This window comes from Vulpes vulpes, chromosome 12, assembly GCF_048418805.1.
Source record: "Vulpes vulpes isolate BD-2025 chromosome 12, VulVul3, whole genome shotgun sequence".
In the NCBI taxonomy this organism is placed as follows: Eukaryota; Metazoa; Chordata; class Mammalia; order Carnivora; family Canidae; genus Vulpes; species Vulpes vulpes.
Genome location: NC_132791.1, coordinates 140980682 through 141003132, shown reverse-complemented (window position 1 = coordinate 141003132; position 22451 = coordinate 140980682). Strand labels below are relative to the sequence as shown.

General features: G+C 41.5%; 1 protein-coding gene across 8 annotated transcripts in view; it reads left to right on the top strand.

The window, feature by feature from the left end:
- The window catches only part of PIGL (phosphatidylinositol glycan anchor biosynthesis class L), a 99100-nt gene that overhangs the window by 73448 nt on the left and 3201 nt on the right, over positions 1–22451 (top strand). For 3 of the 8 annotated variants that reach the window (XM_072730423.1, XM_072730418.1, XM_026005561.2), the window contains 3 exons: positions 1762–1793; positions 3322–3455; positions 11220–12117. In XM_072730423.1, coding sequence (XP_072586524.1) covers positions 1762–1793; positions 3322–3455; positions 11220–11318 — 265 coding nt within the window. In that variant the 3' untranslated portion in view covers positions 11319–12117. Of the gene's footprint in view, positions 1–1761; positions 1794–3321; positions 3456–11219; positions 12118–22451 lie in introns of those variants that run through there. The other 5 variants (XM_072730417.1, XM_072730420.1, XM_026005562.2 and 2 more) reach the window with 4 other exon arrangements.

Here is a 22451-nt window from a genome sequence, read left to right as displayed (position 1 = left end):
CTTTTTGGTTTGGCCAGAGAGCTTTAGGGCCAAATTCACAACCCCTTGTAGCACATGTGGGAAATCTGAACGACTGACTTTTGTAAATCAGTGTGCCTCTTGGCTTCATCTTCTTTTTCCTCCTATTATTCTAATTTATTTTGTTATTTTCCATTGTACATTTTGTACACTGTATCAAGTCTTTCTTTAGAGAAGGAAGATACACATATGTAATAGGAAAAGTTTTGTTCTTCATAGCCACCCTATTTTACCGATGGACATCTGTATTTTACTAGTAAAAGGAATGCATTTCAAAGATATTGAGGGGCTTACTATATACAAATATATACCGTGTTTCCTGCCCTCTAGAGAAGTACTTCTCCTGGGCATTATGAGTGGCGGAGCAGTGGGCCTGGCCTAGCCACTGGGGAAGGGAAAGGAGAATTTGAAGTGAAGTACTTACTTTATAACCTTCTAAACATGCCCAACATTCTCAGACCAGAGCAGTGAAATATGTAAAGTTGGAAATGAACTCACCTACCATTAAGTCCAGCCACCTGATTTAACTGAGGAAGTGAAGTGGTTTTCCAAGTACTGCCAGGCTGAATAATGGCAGAAGTAGAACTGGAATCCATTTCATATGTGTACATTGTCTGTGTGTTGGGGGTGGGGTGGGGCCACTTATCTCATCTTTCTCCATCCCTTCGCTTTTAAACAGAAACAGGCAAAAAAAATAAATAAAAATAAATAAATAAATAAACAGAAACAGGCAAGCAATTTTGAGTTCATTGCTGTTGGACTGGCCTCACCTTCCTTTAAGGCAGGGAGTGCAGAATGGCCTTCACTATCAGAAGGTGGGAGCAGGGGAGGTTGAAAAGGAGAAAGAACTATTAGGGGAGAAATATCAGTTAATATTTTTTTTTTTTTCAGTTAATATTTTTAATTAGTCTCCTGTCACACTAATATTACAATTTCAAAAAAAGAAAACCTTTGAAGAGTTCATCACAGTTACCTTCATCTCTAATAGGTAAAGCTTGGGCCAGGGTACTTCATAACCATTGGTCAGCCTCCAGATTGGCTGACCTTGGAGAAGATGCTCACCCTGGTCTCTTCAGCTATAGCCAGAGGTATGGAATCCCAGAAACCTATAGAGGGATCATAGAATGTGGCAGGCCTTACTAATGTTGGGGAGGAAGAAATTTTCCTCTGTCTAAGATTCTTCTAGCTAGACTAAGAATTACATTTCCATGATTAACAGGAGAAAATCAAATTTAATTTTGTCCTATGGGGAATCCACACAAACAGGAAACTCCAAAGACTGTCAGGCAACAGGAGGCCTATAGGTCATCCTGAGCTCCGGAGCAGGATAGGAGTCTGAGGGTACAAAGGAGAGGAAGACCATTCGCAGGAAGTTGAGATGCTTGGAAAACAGAGGTGGCCCTGTTTTGCAGATAAGTTTTTTAGGTAAAAAGATATCTCTGTGACTAGTTCTCTTCCTGGTACAGACCCTCTTTCTAATGTAAATTTAGGTGGTGGTTGGGGGAGTGGGGGATGTTAAGCAATTCTGAATTTGCTGGGGGTTTTTTTTGTTTTGTTTTGTTTTGTTGTGTTTTGTTTTGTTTTAATTTGCTGGGTTTTTATGGCTGTTAACTCAAGGTAATCTATCTGCCATTGTGACCCATGTTGGGGAGGCCTGCCCTTGACCCCTATACTCCAAAGGCTCTTTCTGTTAACTGCAAAAGAATTCTTGCTCCCTCTCAATCCTGTCCTTTCCTCTTCCAGGACCCTGCACTCAGAAGGGAGGTTACCTAAAGGTAAGTTGTCCCTTTTGTAAAAGTCTGCTAGTTACTATCTAAGAAACATATTGGGTGAAATTTGTAAATATATAGAGAACTGCCCTAGGATGAGCAAAGGTGGGGCTCGGGAGGCTGGGCCATACTCTTCCTTACCCAGCACACTGTGTCTGTCAGTGTGGGTCCTCAGGCCTTAAATACAGGTTGTATCCATTGGGAAGTGCCCTGCCAGCCAGGCAGCCTCTGGTGTGAGGGGAAGCCAGATGTGTTAGAAAAACAGAACCAATAGGAGATACATATATAAAAGATACTTATTACAAGGACTTGGCTCATGCAAGTACAGAGGCTGAGAAGTCCCACAGTCTGCGGTCTGTAAGCTGCGAACCCAGGAAAGCTGGTGGCATAAGTCAGCCTGGGTCCAAAGGCCTGAGAAGCAGGAGAGCCAGTGGTGTAAGTCCAAGGGCAGGAGATGACCAGTATCTCAGCTCAACAGGCAGAAAAGAACAAATTCTCTTTTCTTCCACCTATTCTCCTATTCAGGCCCTCAGTGAATTGGATCATGCCCACCTACACTGGGGAAGGCAATCTGTTTTCTTGAGTCCACTGATTTAAATGCTAGTCTCATCCAAAAACACCCTTGTAAGCATACCCAGAAATAATGTTCAGCCAAATATCTGGGTACCCTGTGACCCAGTCAAGTTGACACATGAAATTAACCATGACACCAGGCCCTACCCACTCATCTGTCTAGCTCTCTCCCCAGGTAGGTCTTTTTCACCTCCAGTGTTCCTTTAGCCTGTCCATCTAAACTCACATCCCAGCCCCCAGTTACTTAGGTAGGCTATAAATGGCTGATGGGTGCTTAATGAGTTAATCTGCTTGAGTTAGAAGGTGTTTGACCCTATGTGGCCATTTACTATGTGACACTGATGCTTAACCTCTCTGGGCCAGTTTCTGGTCTGTCAATGGGAATAATATACATCCCTCAGGAGTGATATGAAGATGAAGCAAATGAAAACATAGTGGAGTGTGCTCTTTCTCAGTAGGCTGAGCTTACCAGGTTATGAAGTCTTTGAAACATGACTGTAGTTCATTTGATTTTTATTTCAACCCTCTGAGACAGGCTGCTACTCTGTCAACACCATTTTACAGATGAGAAAACTGAGTGTCAAAGAGCTGACTGGGACTTTCCCAAGTCCGTGAGGTCTAGATCTCTTATCTCCCAATCCAGAAATTCTGGTCTTCATCACCTTTCCCTTGGCTTTGAGTTAGCCCATTTCCAACCTCTAGAACCAACCTTATCTTACTGGGGCATGTTGTGAGTAGAGGGCAGCCTGCCAGGTGTTCTGTGGCCCTTCACTCTTCCTATCTGTGAGAATGATAGGCAAAGAGTAGTATTGGTGCTACAGAGTCATCTGGCAACTCCATGGCCACAGTCCTGCCCTGCCCTGAACCCCAAGGCAGCAGTAGGGTGCTCCAGGAAAATCTGCCTGGAAGCAATAAGACCCTTCACTTCTCTCCTCTCACCTCCCCCCTCCCCCACAACCAGGGTGCTCCGTGCTCACGCTTCAGTCAGTGAATGTGTTACGCAAGTATATCTCCCTTCTGGACCTGCCCTTTACTCTGCTTCGTAGGCAGGATGTCCTCTTTGTGCTCACCAGCAAAGAAGTGGCACAGGCCAAGGTAAGGATTGTGAATTCCTGGACACCTTTCCTCTAGATCTGTGTCCCAGACCCTGTGGCCCCTCACAACCCCTAATGGAAGACCTTCCATAGCAGTTCAGCATTTGAGTGTTAGGACTATCCAGCTAGACCTTGGCGGTCATAGATTATCAAGGACTTTCACCGTTTTTTTTCTGATCATAAAAATAACACATGCTTTTTTTTAAGGTTTTATTTATTTATTCATGAGAGACACAGAGAGAGAGAGACAGAGGCATAGGCAGAGGGAGAAGCAGGCTCCTTGCAGGGAGCCCAGTGTGGGACTCCATCCCAGAACTTGGGATCACGCCCTGAGCCGAAGGCAGACACTCAACCACTGAGTCACTCAGGTGTCCCATATACATGCTTTTTTTTTCATGCTTTTTTTTTTAAGTAAAAAAATATGCTCATTGTAGAACATATCAAAGGATTTTATATAAAAGCATCAAGAAGAAAATAATTAATAAAAATTACCCAGAATGCCATCACTCAGAGATAATCCATGTGAACACATACATACCTTCTCTATAAAGAATATTATGTATTTTAATGGGCTCACACAGTGCCTACTATTTAAAACCTGTTCTAACATTATGACCATTTTCTTCTATGTCATTATGCATTAGGATTGTAATGGGTGCCTGCATTCTACTGTATGAATGTGCCACACAGCTTAAGTCTAAGAGGAACTCAGACCTGCCAGGAACCTCTGTAAAGAGCCAATACGATAGAACACTAGAGGCCTATTTGCCTATTGAGGAAATGTCAGGCCCAATGAAGCTCTCATAGTGAAATCTCTTAGCAGTCGTGGGGCGGTGATTCTGAAAACCATGGAGTAGGAAGCAGGCAATTAAGGAGAATTGCTTTAATCTGTCTTCAGGTGTGACCCCCCGCCCCACAATTAACTTAAGTCTACCAGAGAGAGAAGTATAGCAATGAGTAAAGCTAAGAGAACTCAGGATAATAATTTTTTTAAATAATAATAATATTTGCTTAGCTTAATTTTTTGAACTGTCTGCAATAAACATTTATACCTACCAAGAGGCACTTTGCTAGATACTGAGAATGCAACACTGACCAAAAACATGAATTCTCCTTTGTTTTATTTGATAGTTCATTAATTTCTGTTCTTTATTTTTTGTCCTACTTTACTCATGTTTTACATTGTTTTTTTTTTTTTTAATTTCTTGGACTGAAAAGGTTAGCTTTTTTTTCCACTTTCAATCATTTTTTAAAAATATACTTTATACTAAAAAAATATATATATATATACTTTAATACTATTAATTTCCCTTGAAGTATTCTGTTAGCTGCACCCAACAAATTTTGATATGTACTTCTCCCACTGTCACTCAGTTTTAAATAATGTATAGTTTCTGTTGTGAGTTCCTCTTTAATACATGAGGTTTTTAAGGGTGTATTTTAAAGTTTGTACATGCCTCTGTGTGTATATAATACAGTCAATCCTCATTATCCACAGATTCCATATTTTCAAATGCACCAACATGCTAAAATTTACTTGTAACCCCAAAATTAATATGTTACTTTTGCGGTCATCTGTGGACATGTGTATTTTCAGGACAGTGAAAAGTTTTAAGTTGCCAATGATGCTCTCACCCAGGTTTCCAACTGAGGTTGAAATCTCTACCTTGTTTTGGCTCTCATACTATAAACAAGTATCCTTTCCTCAGTATATTTGGTGCCCCATTGTTCTCATTTTGGGGCTTTTTGTTGGTGATTTTACTGTTTAAAATGTTCTCTAAGGGGATGCCTAGGTGGTTCAGTGGTTGAGCATCACTTGGCATGATCCCAGGTCCAGGGGTCGAGTACTACATTGGGCTCCCTGAGAGGAGCCTGCTTCTCCCTCTACCTGTGTCTCTGCCTCTCTCTCTCTGAGTCTCTCAGGAATAAATAAATAAAGTCTTAAAAAAATTAAATAAAATGTCCTCTAAGGATGCCATTCAAGTGCTGTCTAGGGCACTTACAGAGAAAGTATGTGTGTTAAATAAGCTTCATTCATGCATGAGTTATAGCCCTGTTGGTTGTGTATTTGGTGTAAACGAATCAATAACATAATATTAAATAAAGCATCTTTAAACAGAAACATACATAAAACACGATTATGTGTTGATCAGCTGATGAAAATGTTAACACCAGAGGCTCTTAAGAACCAAAGCCTTTATTTCCCCTAGGAAAAATGATGCAGTATTGACTATTTCAACTGTTTACAGTAACTTTATAGGACATAGCTACCAGAACAAGAATCATTGTATAGCCTTTTTATTGTTGATTTAGAATTGAATCCCTTTCTGGTCATTACATGTGACTTCTGTAATACTGGTTTTTAAAGACTTATTGAGAATTCCTTAGTGAATGACCTACTTTATGATCAGTCTTTATAAATGTTAACATGTTTATCTAAAAAAAATGTGTGTACTCTATTGGTTGCATTTCAGATTCCAGATATAACCAGTAGATTGAGCTTATTAGTACATATGTTGGTCATAACTTGTATATTCTAACTACTTTCTAACTACTTTCTTAACTTTTTGATCTATAACTTTATGATACAAGTATGTTGAGATCTCCCACCCTGAGTTTGAATTTGTCCATTTGTCTTTGTGTTTGATTTATTTATGTTTGGTGCATAAAAGATCAAGGTTGCTATATCATCTTAGTAGACTATTCCTTTTATCATCCTATGTCTCTCATAATTAATGATTTAGCCTTAAATTCTATTTTAATCTTAACATTGCTATAATAGCTTTCTTTGGACTTGTATCTGCATGGCTCATCTTTTTAAAATACCTTTATCGTTTTTCTTTAAGTAAGCTCCACACCCAACACGGGGCTTTTTAATGCCTTTATTTATTTATTTATTTATTTATTTTTAAATTATTTATTTATTTATTTGACAGGGAGAGAGCACAAGCAGGGAAAGAGGCAGGCAGAGGGAGAAGGAGAAGCAGGCTCCTTGCTTAGCAAGGAGCCCAATGTGGGGCTCCATCCCAGGACCCCAGGATCATGATCCAAGCTGAAGGCAAACACTTACCAGGCACCCCTTAATACTTTTATTTTTAACCTTTTGTTGTCATCTTAAATTTGTTTTAAGATTTTATTATTTAGGGACACCTGGGTGGCTCAGTGGTTGAGCATCTGCCTTTGGCTCAAGTCATGATCCTGGGGTCCTGGAATCAAGTCCCGCATTGGGCTCCCTTTGAGGAGCCTGCTTCTCCCTCTGCCTATGTTTCTGCCTCTCTCTCTGTCTCTCATGAGTAAATAAATGATATCTTTTAAAAAAAATCACTTCTTGGCCTTTTGGCTGAGATCAAGTGTAAAAAAAAAAAAAGATTTTATTATTTATTTGAGAGAGAAAGAGAGCACCAGTGGGGCAGGGGGGCAGCAGAGAGAAAAGCAACTCCCCACTGAACAGGGAGCTTGATGTGGGGCTCTATCTCAGGCGCCCCTTTTGTTGTAATTTTTAGGTCTATTTTCTGGCATATTGTTGAATTTTTTTCCCTACTCTATGAAATATCTTTCTTCCTTTGTTGAGGTATAATTGACACACATTATAGTAGTTTCAGGTGTATAGTAGTTTCAGGTGTAGTATTCAGGCTCCCTACTCAATGGGGAGTCTGCTTCTTGTTCTTCCTCTCCTTCTGCCCCTCTCCACCTCCCCATGACAGAGAGAGAGCCCATGAGCAGGGGGAGGGGTAGAGAAGAGAATCTCATGCTGAATCTCTGCTGAGCATGGAGCCTGAATCAGGGCTTGGTCCCAGGACCCTGAGATCATTACCTGAGGCAAAATCAAGAGTCGGATGCTTAACCAAGTGAGCCACTCATGCGCCCCTGCTACTGTACTTTATAATATCATTACTGATATACACTAGATTCCTGGCCCTCTCTGTTTCTTATATCTTACATATTACCTCTTTGTTCACTTTTTGCTGATGCATATACTTCAGCAATTTTTTTCTTTTCTGTCTGCCTATTATTTCACTTTTTTTTTAATTTCATAATTTTTTCTTTAGGGTGGTTTTTCTCCTACTTAGATGTTTGAATGTCCAAAATGTAATTATTTTGGTCTGACAAAGTGGGGCTTTCTTTGTTGTTTTTTTAATATTTATTTATTGTTATTTTTAATGTATTTTTTTAAAAGACTTTATTTATTTATTCATGAGAGACACAGAGAGGGAGGCAGAGAACATAGAGACAGAATCAGGCTCCTCACAGGGAGCCGGATATAGAACTTGATCCCTGACCCAGGATCATGCCCTGAGCCTAAGGCAGACACTCGACCACTGAGCCACCCAGGAGTCGTTTCCTTTTTTTTTTTTTTTTAAGATTTTATTTATTTATTCATGAGAGACACAGAGAGACAGGCAGAGACATAGACATAGGCAGAGGAGAAGCAGGCTCCCCCAAGGAGCCAGATACAGAACTCGATCCCAGGACCCCAGGATCACACACTGAACCAAAGGCAGCTGCTTAACTGCTGAACCACCCAGGCATCTCTATTTATTTATTTTAGAGAGAGAGAGTGTACATGAGGGGCAGAAGGAGAGGGAAAGAGAATCTCAAGTAGACTCTGTGCTAAGCATAGAGCTCAACTCAAGGTTCGATCTCATGACCCTGAGATACCAACTCTGAGATCATGACCTGAGCAGAAACCAAGAGTTGGACATGTAACTAACTTTGCCACCCAGGTGCCCCTGATAAAGTGTTTTATAAAACTATTTTCATCTTAAATATATTCACGGTCTAGTTGCTGATTTTATTAGTTCTCTTTCTTCACATTACATTATGTCTTTAGGAATTCTGATTTGCAAATTAGGCACAAGGTTGTTGAATTTAGGAATGTTATTCCCCTCCTCCTTTGTGCTACCCCCCTCCCCCACACACACCCCCAACCCTTGTTTAGAGAGTTTGCAATTTCTTGAAGGCCAGAATCAGGTCCTCACTTGGCAGTTCCAGTCACAAAGCCCAAAGGTAATTCAGCTCAGTGCTGATCTCAAAGCATTCAGCTTGCCCTCAGAGCAGTCCATGGCATTTCTTCCCAACTTCTTTTCACAGACAACCGAGCCCCTGGCCCATCCAACAGAGTCCGGGCAGTGAGATCCTTCAGAAGCAGGACTCCCAGCCAACACCTTGCTCTGAGCCCCTGAGCCAGCAATCCTCTGCTTCAGGCTGTCATTCTTGTATTTACATTCTTTAGGTTCATGGTGCTCTTGGTGTTAGTTTTGACCCATTCTTGTCTCTGTATTCTCTCAGCATTTTCTTGTCACTACTATGTGTTTGGAACAGGAAGCACAAATTTACTGCTGCATCTTAAGCAGATCAACCTGAATTATCTTGACCAGGAACACCTGAATTATGTTGAACCTAAGAAAATTAAAAGTAGGGGTGCCTGGGTGGCTCAGCGGTTGAGTGTCTGCCTTCGGCTTAGGGCATGATCCCAGGATCCCGGGATCAAGTCCCGCATCAGGCTCCCTGCGAGGAGTCTGCTTCTCCCTCTGCCTGTGTCTCTGCCATTCCCTGTGTTTTAGATAGATAGATGATAGATAGATAGATAGATAGATAGATAGATAGATAGATAGATACCATTCTCTGTGTTTATAAATAAATACCATTCTCTGTGTTTATAAATAAATAAATACCATTCTCTGTGTTTCTAATAAATAAATAAATAAATAAATTTTAAAAAGAAAAAATTTTTTAAAGAAAATTAAAAGTAAATACAGGGTGCCTGATGCATTCGGCAGAGCATGCAACTCTTTTTTTTTTTTTTTTTTTAAGATTTTATTTATTTATTCATGGAGACACACAGAGAGAGAGGGGTGGGGGGCAGAGACACAGACAGAGGGAGAAGCAGGCTCCATGCAGGGAGCCCGACGTGGGACTCGACCCCAGATCTCCAGGATCATACCCCGGGCTGAAGGCAGCGCTAAACCACTAAGCCACCGGGGCTGCCCAGAGCATGCAACTCTTGATCTCCGGGTCATTACATCGAGCCCCCACATTGGGGGTAGAGTTTACTTAATAAAAAAAAGAATACAAAGAAATTAAAAATAAATAGAATTCCCATATATGGTAATTACCATATATGGTAGCCATTTATATGATCCAGCAATCCTACTTCTGGGTTTATATTCAAAAGAATTGAAAGCAGGGTCTTGATTTCCACATCCATGTTCATTGCAGCATGTTACACAAGAGCCAACAGATAGAAGCAGCCCAAATGTCCCTAGCATTTGAATCAATTAAGAAAATCTACACACTTAGGATGGAATATTATTCAGGCTTAAAAAAAGAGAAAGGAATCTTGTCATCTGCTACAACATGGATGAACCCTGAGGACATTTTGCTGAGTGAAATAAGCCAGTTGCAAAAGGACAAATACTCTATGATTCTACTTAGATGAGAAATCTAGAGTAGTCAAAATCACAGAGACAGAAGGTAGAATGATGGTTGCCAGGGACTGGAGGAGGGGGAAATAGGGAGTTGGTTTTTAGTGGGTTTAGAGTTTTCTTTTCGCAAGGTGAAAAAAATTCTATGGATTTTTTACACAACAATATGAATATGGGTAAGATTATAGAACCATACATTTAAAAATGGTTAAGATGGTAAAAATTTATATTTTGTGCTTAATACCATAATCAAAAATTAAAAATAAATTAAAAGTAATAACATTTTTGCTAGGGAAGAGGAAAAGGTAAATTAAATGATAGAACCCATTGTTAAACCCTTAAACGAGATAGATCTGTAAATTAGTAAAATATTTTTGGGGAATCATAGCAATAAGTCTCAGAAATCTGGGGCACCTGGGTGGCTCAGTGGTTGAGTGTCTGCCTTTGGCTCAGGTCGTGATCCCGGGGTCCTGGGATCGAGTCCCACATGGGGCTCCCTGCAGGGAGCCTACCTCTCCCTCTTCCTATGTCTGTGCCTCCCTCTGTGTCTTTCATGAATAAATAAAGAAAAACCTAAAAAAGAAAAGTCAGTCTGTTTAGAATGTACTTACCTTTTGATATTCTTGATATACTAAGTAAAAACAAACAGGTTACAGGGGCACCTGGCTGGCTCAGTTGGTAGAGCATGCAACTCTTGATCTTGGGGCCATAAGATTGAGCCCCACACTAAACAGTTTACTTTAAAAAATAAATTAATTAAATAAGTAAATATATTTACAAAATCATTATGTATTACTTGTATACTTCAATAAATTTGCACTTACTCTGACCCAATCATTTTTATTTCTAAGACTTTATCCTAAAGAAATGAACAAAGATGCATTCAGAGATTTATGAGCAAGAATGCTCATTGGTGTAATTTATGATAGTCAAAAAAGCAACTAATATTCAGCAGATGAGTGATGTAGGATTGAATAACCAGCAAAATCATAGCTTTGAAGGAAAGCTCAAATATCTCTGCCTCTCTCTCTGTCTCTCATGAATAAATAAATAATCTTATAAATATTTTTTAATAAAATAAAATAATAAATTGAGGTAATGCATGGAAACCAATCACACTCTATAGCCGTCAGTGGCATCATGTAGTTTTATCACAGGGCTGTTGGTAAGAGATGGGACAGGGGAGGCAGTGATTGGAGGCCAATCAAGAGGCGTTCACGCATTACAGGAAGAAGCCAGAGTAAGTTATTAGCATGAGGTGTGTTCGTGGGAGGAAGAACTTCAGGTGAGGAAAGGAGTGAAGCAGTGCATGTCTTCTAACTAGTCTTTGCTTCTTCTAGAGAGCCATGTCCTGCCACCACAGCCAGCTGCTCTGGTTCCGCCGCCTCTATGTGCTCTTCTCCAGATACATGAGAATCAACTCCCTGTACTTCCTCTGAAGCCTTGAAGAATTTTCTGATCCAAGAAACAAAGGGAGAAAAATAGCCAGAACGCCTGGGTCCTGGCCTTGAGCTGGCCTATAGCCCTGAACCAAAGGAGATCCCGGTGTGGGGAGGCCTTCCAGAGCTCTGCTGCTCTGTGCTGTGAGGCTCTAACAAAAGGGGGGCCATGCAGACCAGTGGGTTGTCCAAACGTCAGCTTCTTCCTCTGGGAAAAAAAAAAACCCACAGCCGTCAAAACCAAACAAACCCAAGGATAATAATAGCTACCCTGCTAGCTTCTCTAGTTCTTCTGAAAAACAGGTTACATAATGACGTGATGTATGTCAAAATACCTAGCATAGAGCCTGCTATTATTATAAATGATCGTAAAAGCGCTCTGAAATCACTTCACAGATGCCATGATGTGGTATTTTTACACTGTTTCCAAAGGAGGCTCACCACACACACACACACACACACACACAAAATAACCAGTCTATGTTGAATTAGTTCAACCATGGTTCCTTTGATTAATGTTGTAGCTTATGTATCAGATTTGAATCCAGGGAAACTTTTCTATTTAATATCACAGTTGGTAAATTGACTGGGCTCCCAAAGTCTGAACACCATGTCCAGCATTTCATACTGAGATTATTATGATGTGGGCCCTGCCCTGAAGGAGCTTACAGATGTCTCAGCTCCCAGTCTTTTGAGGGAAGCAGGAAATAGGAAGACAAATCTGGAATTGTTGTTTTGTTTTGTTTTGTTTTGTTAAGACTCAAAAATATGATGTTTTAAAATTGTGCTACAAACAAAAGCAGTCTGAGGCGTCTAGCTTGGAAGCTACTCCCACAGTCCACCTAATGGTTCAGGGAAGTGGGCTGAGGCAGGGAAGCTCAGTGGTGAAGCATGCAGGCTCTGAATACTTCTGAGCCTGGGTATGAGGCCAGATTTACCAGCAACGTAAAGTCTCTGATGCAATTCTCCCATTTACAAAATGAAAGACAGTCATGGTACCAACCTCGGAGGAGATGATGCCTGGTGGGCGCATAGTAAAGGGTCTGGCACTCAGAGCTCTGGAGGGACGAGCTACTGGTATTCTGAAATCTACAGAATAAACAGGCATAATACAGAGGGACTCACATAAGTAGAAGTCCTGACACAGAAAGGATCTTGGTGTGCATTGTCTAGTGAGTATCCTCTCTGCCCCTCAGATGAAGGCTTGCATTGCTGTCTCCATAGCAACAGGTTAGAGATCTCTCTTGAATGCCTCCTAGGGGCCAAAGGGGATTGACAGAGCTATCAGGCCCTGTGGCTGGAATCGAAATGCAAATCCGGTTGTTATCTGTCTACATAAAATTTGACAATAGGTCCTAATAGCCTCCATAGAAACTGAGAAGGTATAAGCCACCAACGCTGGTTAGAGCTGGGGGTGCTGAGAGGGGGCAGGGACAAGCTGCCTCCTGTCCTACTAGCCTCTCTGGACTGCAAGTCTCAGTATGTTTTGTTTTATTTTTTTTTTAAGATTTTATTTATTTATTCATAAGAGATACACAGAGAGAGGCAGAGACACAGGCAGTGGGAGAAGCAGGCTCCCTGCGGGGAACCGTATGTGGGACTCAATCCTGGGACTCCAGAATCATGCCCTGAGCCAAAGGCAGACGCTCAACGGCTGAGCCACCCATGCTACCCAAGTCTCAATATGTATTAAGAGCTTTTAAAATACCCGTACCCTGCGACCTAAGGAAATACTTTAAAATTAAATGTATACATACAGGCATCATCATAGTATTATTTATAATAACACAATTAGAAAATCCCAGTGATGCAATCATAGCAACAAGAAAATGTTTTATTAAATTTTATTATTTTATTATTATTATTTAAGATTTTATTTATTTTTTCATGAGAGACACTGAGAGAGAAAGAGGCAGAGACACAGACGGAGAGAGAAGCAGGCTCCAAGGAGGGAGCCTGACGTGCGACTGGATCCCGGGTCTCCAGGATCACACCCTGGGCTGAAGACAGCGCTAAACCGCTGAGCCACCCGGGATGCCCTATTTTTTTATTTTTTAAAAAATATATTTTTTTTTTTCATGAGAGACACAGAGAGAGAGGCAGAGACATAGGCAGAGGCAGAAGCAGGCTCCATGCAGGGAGCCCGATGTGGCACTCGATCCTGGGACTCCAGGATCACGACCTGAGTCAAAGGCAGACAACCGCTGAGCCACCCAGACATCCCTGTTTTATTAAGTTTTAGAAAGCAAGTTAGGAATGATACAATCTCATTTTAGTTAAACATACATGCACAGATAAATACATCTGTGTGTATACTCACACATAAAAGTGTGTGTGTAGAGAGAAAGAGAGAGAGATACGCAGAGATATATATCCAAAAGGTATTTACTGGGGTGCCTGGCCAGCTCAACTGGTAGAGCACAGGATTCTTGATCTTGGGATGTCTTGAGTTCAAGCCCCATGTTGGGTGTAGAGCTTGCGTTTAAAAAAAAGTAATTACCAATTAGTAAGGTTATCTTTCTAAAATGAACATTTATAATTTTAAAGGATTTTGTTGTTTATGAATAGTTTTGATGTGATAAAACACTTTTGATAAAATGTAAAGCTAAAAAAATGTGCATGGGCAGGGGCACCTAGGTGGCTGAGTCGGTTCAGCATCTGACTTCAGCTCAGGTCGTGATCTCAGGGATTGAACCCCACCTCGGGCTCCCTGCTTAGCTTGGAGTCTTCTTGTCTTTCTTCCTCTCCCTTTGCCCCTCCCCCTGCTCGTGCTCACTCTCTCTTTCAATACATAAATAAAACCTTTTTTTAAAATGTGTATAGCCAGGATAATCTCAATCATGTATAGAAACAATTCATTAGGGATCCCTGGGTGGCGCAGCGGTTTGGCGCCTGCCTTTGGCCCAGGGCGTGATCCTGGAGACCCGGGATCGAATCCCACGTCAGGCTCCCGGTGCATGGAGCCTGCTTCTCCCTCTGCCTGTGTCTCTGCCTCTCTCTCTCTCTCTCTCTCTCTGTGACTATCATAAATAATAAATAAAAATTTAAAAAAAAAGAAACGATTCATTAAAGAGAAGCCAGCCATTTATACACTGCTGACAGGCATGTAATGGTACAGACTCTGTTAAGGGCAACATGGCAATTTCTAGTAAAGTTACATATTCTCTGATCCAGCATTTCCACTTCTAGTAATTTACACTATAGATTTACATGTTTCAAAGATTTAAGGGATGCTGAAAGACTTTATAATAGTAAAATACTGCACCAGTCCAAACACTACCAATAAGGATTGCCTAAATAAGTGTGGGTACACCAGTAAAATAGAATGCCACAAAATTATTAAAAATAATAAGGCAGGCAGCCCCGGTGGCACAGCGGTTTAGTGCCGCATGCAGCCCGGGGTGTGATCCTGGAGACCCAGGATCGAGTCCCACGTTGGGCTCCCTGCATGGAGCCTGCTTCTCCCTCTGCCTGTGTCTCTGCCTCTCTCTCTCTCTCTCTCTCTCTCTCTCTCTCTGTGTGTGTCTCTATGAATAAATAAACAAAATCTTAAAAAATAATAATAATAAGGCAATGCACTGATACAGCGAGATCTCCAAGATAAACAGTTAACTGGAAAAAAACCAGATGCAGAACAGTGTTTGAGAATGCAACCATTAGTGGGGGAAAAATATATATGTCTACACATCCAATTGCATGTGAACAAATGGGATATTTCTGGTTACAGTGCTTGTCTACAAAAGGAAATTGAGTGAGAGGAAGGGAATGGATACCTTTTTTGTCCCTTTTGAATTTTATACCATGCACATATATTCCCTATTCAAAAATACTTTTAAAAGTATTTGGAGGTTAGAAAGCTGAGTAGAATCAATAGTAGTTGCTTCTGAATGGTGGGATTTGAGTTCTTTTCTGCTGTTGTTTTACTGCCCATGTTGGCATTTTTGTTTTTTTAATAAGGTAAAAGTCGAGGTGGAAATGAAAACAAGCTAACATTTTTATTTCCTGGTGACGGGGGCTTGATTCTGATCCCTGTTGCTGGAGAGCAAGCTCCCCCTATGGCTGGCTCTGTCCATCCCAACACCCTGGGGGCATCGCAGGGCCTGGGGCACCTGCAGCTGCAGGCTCCCCTCAGAGATCCCAGTGGGACCAGAGAGAGATTCTCCCCGGTGCCTGAAGAGAGCACTGGACAGCAGCGTGGGAGGGAAGGATGCCCCTCGAAGCCAGTAGGGCCGCCGCTGGACCGGGGATTAGGGCCTGTGCTCAGGTGAGGGAAAAAGTATCGTGTGCAGGGTAGCCCTGGGGACACACGGCAAAAAATGCCTCTGTGCAAACTGTCAGAAAGCAGCCCTTCCTCCAGGGAGACATATGCCCTCACCAGAGCAAACAGCCTGGTGAGAGGAGCACAGACTACCCACTCCGCCCTCTGAGCCACACACTTGTAGAGTTAACAACCTGCAAAACTGTACAGTAGCCCTGAAGGCTAGAGCCAAGATGTTCATGGTTTCTTCAAGCCACAAGGCAAGGAAAGAAGGAAGGAAGGGGAGGAGGGAGGGAGGCAAGGAGAGGGCCAACCACACACAAACTAGATCTCAGCTAATTAAGAATTCCCTGGGAAGAGGCTGTATCCACTTGCCCAGAGTCCTGGGAGGCCAGCTGGTTCAGGGTTGGGGTGCTATTCCTGCTCCCTGCGGTTGGGAGAGGGTTACCCCTCGTCAGAGGGACCTGTAGGCCCTTCACAGTGGCTTCAGAGAGGGCCAGGGGTTTGCTAGTTCTTACCTCTGGCCCAGAAGAGCAGAAAGTGCCCGGTCTCCACCACTCACTGCTTTGCCACTGCTCGGGACAAGGGCGACCAGACACAGTAGGAAAGGGAAGCCCTCTCCCAAGGAAGCTCAGGAGGAAAGGAAGTTCCCCTCTGCAGGGGGCAGCCTTCCCCGAAGGAGCACTGAATGAGGGACTTCATCAAGAACAAAATGAAAGCTCAGGCCCTAGCCCAGACACAAAAGGATGTTTCTCAGGAGTGGCCAAGTCAGTAATCTGGAGTATCAACTAGAAGATACCTCTCAGGACCCAGAGGACGGGAAGCTCAGAAATGGAAAACATGATGGAAATTAGACCTGAAAAATACATCTAAGGAAAAAAAAATCAGGAGACCTAAGATGTGAGTAATGGGAGTTCCAGAAGGAGAAACACTTACAGATGGGGATAATGGAGAATTTATATAATCTGGAAGAGAATTGAGTCAGTGCACCAGAAGGGCTCACCATATTCTAGCCAGCTTTGATTTTTTTTAAAAGATACACATAGGGGTGCCTGGGTAGCTCAGTTAAGCATCTGCTTTCAGCTCATGTCATGATCCTGGGGTCCTGGGATTGAGCCCCACATCAGGCTCCACACTCAATGGGGGTTGGGGGGGTGTCTGCTTCTCTCTCTCCCTCTGTCCCTTCCCCCTGCTCTCTGTGTCAAAGAAATAAAATCTTTTTTAAAATAGTAAAAATATACATGTGTGAGCTGCAAAATCCTAAAATTTCAAGTGGGGGAGGGAGATAAAAGTATTGTGAAGGTCTCCTATGGGTTCAATGGGAAGCTCTGGAGGAGAAGCACCTTTAAAAGAAAAGAGAGATTTTATTTGTTTATTCATGAGAAACACAGAGAGAGGCACAGACAGAAGCCAGCTCCACGCAGGGAGCCTGACATGGGACTCGATCCTGGGTCTCCAGGATCAGACCCTGGGCTGAAGGTGGCACTAAACCGCTGAGCCACCCAGGCTGCCCTGGAGGAGAAGCATCTTGAAGTGATAAAGTACCAGGGGCTCCGTCTGGGTCTGCAGGACAGGACAGGTAACCACCTGCAGCTTTGAAAAGATAGAATCACAATTAACTAAGCAGAAAAGAGGAAAAAAAATCTAAAAGACACCAAAGTAAAAGGAAAAAAAAGGAAGACAGGAAGCAAAGCATAAAATGGAAAAATACAATGGAAATGATACAAAAAGAATTGAATCAAGTATCAGTTACTTCAAACAAAAAAAGGAATGAGCTAATTTCCCTACCAAACCTGAGTTAGAAAACAAAATCTAGCATCTAGACATAACAAAGAGAGGCTAAAAATAAAAGGATGTGTCACCTACCATGTACCAAGCGAAGGCACACAAACCAGAAGAGGGACAACACACATCCAAGCATCAAAAAGCCTGGAACAATGGGAGATATTTTAGACAGGCACCCGATTCTCTCCATGAGAAGATACGTACCCCATATCACAGCAGCCAGATACTTGCAACAAACTGTCTCAGAGACCCAAGTTATTTTAAAAACACAATAATAATGAAAGGCTTTAATATTCTTTCAGAACGCTGACAAATCAAGGTGGCAAAAAGTAAAGACACAGCATTTGGGTAATATAAGGAACTTAAATAAAGTCAGTACTCACTTATGTGATAAAATATTTACAAAATTCAATTATTGATTGGCCCCTGAGAAATTCCTAATAAATTTCCCGAAGGAAATTTTGCAGGCCACATTTTTTTTTATCATCATCATCCAATACGTTTCAATTAGTTTATAAAATGACCCCAAAGCCTCTACAGAGAAACCAAGAAACATCCTCCAAAATGACCTCTAGACCAAAGAAAAAATTATAAACTAACTAGAAGATAATAAAAATGACGTTTTGTATGGGACCTATCTCCAGGTGATCTGTACTCTTTCATTTTTTAAAAAGATTGAAATTAAGTGAACTACGTGATTCAATGCAAAGAAATCTACAATATAAACCAAGCGAAAGTAGCAAGAGGGATTTAATACAGATGAAGGAAAAAATTAAAAGATGGTGGAAAGGTTCTAAGTTTTCTTTGAAAAATCAAATAAGCCAACACCTGGCAAATCCAATTCAGAAAAAGGGAAAACGCAAGTGCCATTTTCAGGAACAGGATGGATACTATGGCCACAAAAAATGGAAAAGACTGAAAAAACTATAAAAGATGTTAATGCAAGTCTGTGGCAACGCAACTGAAAATCTGCAAGAAACGGATGACTTCCTAGGAAATTTTGGGCTCCCGCCGAAACCTACCAGAATGTCTTAAATAGGGTCCAGGCATTTCAATCCCATAAAATGCAGGGTTGTGTCACTGTGAGATTAATCCAAACCAATACTTTTTAATATTCCAAGGACTCAGCATCGGGCCACCCAGCACTACAGTATCAGGGTTCCCAGGCCACAGCTGTTCTGCCTTTGGCCAAGCCTAGTAGGGAGGGCAGGACACCCAGGCAGCACCAGGCTCAGCATCAACTGCAAGGCGGGGGTGGGAGGGAAGGGAGACTAGCCAGGCTCTGTGTCCAGGTTGGTCCCCAGGACAGATTGATGGTGGCTGTTTCCTCCCACTGGGAAGCGTCACACTGTCCCTTTTGTTGAGTCCTTGCAAAGTAGAACATGCTTCAAGAGCAAGTCCCTAATAGGTGGTCATCTTCAAATCCCCTTCCAAGCTCACACTGCAGTACACCTTGGCAGGCCCACACTGGAGAATAGGCAGGGAGCCACAACTGGATTATATAATAATGGCAGTGCATCTGATTAATGGGAATTTTATATGGCCAAAATTTACTTTAAAAAAGAACAGACCCAATAACCACAGAAAAATGAGAAAGGTAACTATTTTTTTTTAATTTTTAAGGGTTTTATTTATTTATTCATGAAAGACAGAGAGAGAGGCGAGAGACACGCAGAGACACAGGCAGAGGGAGAAGCAGGCCCCACGCAGAGAGCCCGATATGGGACTCGATCCCAGGTCTCCAGGATCAGGCCCCAGGCCGAAGGCAGTGCTAAGCCGCTGAGCCACCGGGGCTGCCCCTATAATAGATTTTTTTAAAAGACTTATTTATTTGACGGGGGGCACAGAGGGAAAGAAATCTCAAGTAGTGCTGAGCACAGAGCCTGACACGGGGCTCAATCCCACGACCCTGAGATCATGACTTCAGCCGAAACCAAGAGTCAGGTACTTAACCAACTGAGTCACCTAGGCACCACTAAAACATACTTTTTTTTTTTTTTTTAAAGATTCCTCATCTAGATGGTTTTATAGCTATCTAAAGATAATTCCAATATTATCCAGAGAACAAAATATATACAAAAGTACTCCAGTTCATACACAAAATAGCAAAACATGATCTAGCCCAACAAGTAAAAATCACTGACAATTTTATTTGCAAATAGAGGCATACCTTTTTTTATTGTACTTTGCTTTATTGCTCCTCACAAATATTGCATTTTTTACAAATTAAAGATTTGAGGCAACCCTGTGTTGAGAAAGTCTGCTGGTGCATTTTCCTAACAGTATGTGCTCACCTTGTGTTACAATGGAACATTTATGGGAATTCTTGCAATATTTTGTTTTTTTTCTTGCAATATTTAAATTTTTTCATTATTGTTATATTTGTTATGGTGATCTGTGATCAGTGATCTTTGATGTTACCACCATAATTATTTCGAGACAACCACAAACCCTGCCTATATAAGATGGTGAACTTAATTTTAGTATATGTGCTGCCAAAGCAAACACAAGATAGTGAATTCAATAATAAATGTTGTGCATACTCTGACTGCTGACTGGCCATCCCCCACCTCTCACCCTCTCTTTTGGGCCTTTCTAGTCTCTGAGGCACAATATTGAAATAAGGCCAATTAATAACCCTACCATGGCTTCGACGGGTTGGAGTGAAAGAACAAGTCACATGTCTCTCCCCCCTGAAACCAAAAGCTAGACATGATTGAGCTTAGTGAGGTAGGCATCTCAGAAGCTGAGACAGGCTGAAAGCGAGGCCTCTCGCACCAAATAGCCAAGCTGGGAAGGCAGAGAAGTTCTTGAAGGAAAGGATAAGTGCCACTCCAGGGACCACGCGGATGAGAACAAAGCACTCTTGGATGTAAAGAAAGGTTTAGTGTTCTGGAGAGAAGGCCAAACCAACCCCAACATTCCCTGAAGCCAAAGCCTAACCCAGAGCCAGGCCCTGACTCCCTTCCCTTCTGTGAAGGCTGGGAGGTGAGGAAGCTACAGGAGAAGTCTGAAGCTAGCAGAGGTTGGTTCCTGAGGTTTAAGGAAAGAAGCCATCTCCATACCAACAAAGAGAAAGGTCAAGCAGCAAGTGCTGATGCAGAAGCTGCAGCAAGTTCTCCAGAAGATGGAGCTCAGATAACGAATGAAGGTGGCTGCACTCAACAACAGATTTTCAATACAGATGAAACAGCCTTCTTTTGGAAGAAAATGCCATCTAGAACTTCCATAGCTGGAGAGAAGTCAATGTCCGGCTTCAAAGCTTCAAAGGTCAGGCTGACTCTCCTGCTGAGGCTCATGAAGCTGATGACTTGAAGTTGAAGCCAATGCTCATTAATATTTTAAAAATCCTAGGACCCTTAAGAATTGTGCTAAATCTATTCTGCCATGTACATTGTTTACAACATGGTTTACTGAATATTTTAAGCCAAATCATACCTCCTGCTCAGAGGAAAAAAGATTTCAAATATACCTGCTCGTTGACAATGCACTTGGTTACCCAAGAGCTCCGATGGAGATGCACAGTGAGATTTATGCTGTTTTCAGGCCTGCTAACACAACATCCATTCGACACCCGTGGGCCAGGAGTAATTTCAATTTTCAGGTCTTCTTTCTTTTTTTTTTTAAGATTTTATTTATTTATTCATGAGAGACACACACACACACACACACACAGAGAGAGAGAGAGAGAGAGAGAGAGAGGCAGAGACACAGGCAGAGGGAGAAGCAGGCTCCATGCTGGGAGCCCGACGTGGGACTCGATCCTGGGTCTCCAGGATCACACCCTGGGCTGAAGGCGGCACTAAACCTCTGAGCCACCCGGACTGCCCTCAGGTCTTCTTATTTAAGAAATATACTTCATAAGGCCCTGGTTGCCATAGACAGTGATTCCTCTGATGGATCTGGACAAAGTAAATTGAAGACCTTCTGGAAAGTATTTGTCATTCTAGGTGCCATTAGAAATATTTGTGAAAAAATATATATATTTGTGATTCGTGGGAAGAGGGCAAAATATCAATATGAACAGGAGTTTGAAAGAATTTGATTCCAACCCTATGGATGACTCTGAGGGGTTCAAGACTTCAGTGGAGGAAGTAACTGAAGATGTGAAAAACAGCATGAGAGCCAGAGGGGGGAAAAAAAAAGAACCAGAAGCAAAAGTGGCTCTTGAACATGGGACTGAACGCCTGCAATCTCATAAAACTTAACAGATCATAAGCTGCTTCTTATGCATGAGCCAAGAATGTGGTTTCTTGATGGAATCTATTCCTGGTCAAGATTGTTAAAACAACCCTCCACCAGCAAAACAGAATACAACTCGCTGGAGGTTCAGATAATGGTTAGCATTTTTTAGCAATAAAGTATTTTTAATTAAGGTGTGTAATTTTTTTCAAACATAATACTAAGACACTCGACAGAATACAATAGAGTGAAATATAACTTTATACACACTAGGAAACCAAAAAATTCATTTGACTTGCTTTATTGTAATATTCACCTTATTGTGGTGGTCTGGAACCCAACCCAGAGTATCTCTGGGGTATGCCTGTATAGATTCAAAAAATGTAGAAGAAAATATTGGTAACTTGAATCCAGCAGTGCATCAAAAGAAATACTATTCCACAACCGAATAGGACATTATTCTAAAATCTAAGAATGGTCTCACTTGGGGAAATCCATCAACATAACTCATTACACTAACAAGTTAAGAAGAAAAATCATATTCTTTTATTTATAGGTACTGTGAGATTAACAAAATTTAGTCACTATTTCTGTAACAATTTTTAAGAAATATAGGAGAAAAGAATACAATTTAAGTAAAGACTATGTACCCAAACCCAGCAGTCTGAAACTAAGTGGACATAGTAGGAATGAAACTCTATCATCATCATCAGTTAAATTGTTTTGAAGGGTGAAGCTAATGAAGTAGAAAAGAACAGTAAAATAATTGGTGTAAGTTTTAGAAGAGATGGCTCTGTTTAGAAACCCAAGAGATGTCAATAAAATCTACTATAGTAAATGAGGAAATTTGTATAGCAACTGGACATCTTTACAAAAATCAATGGATTTTTGTAGTTTTACTCTAATTG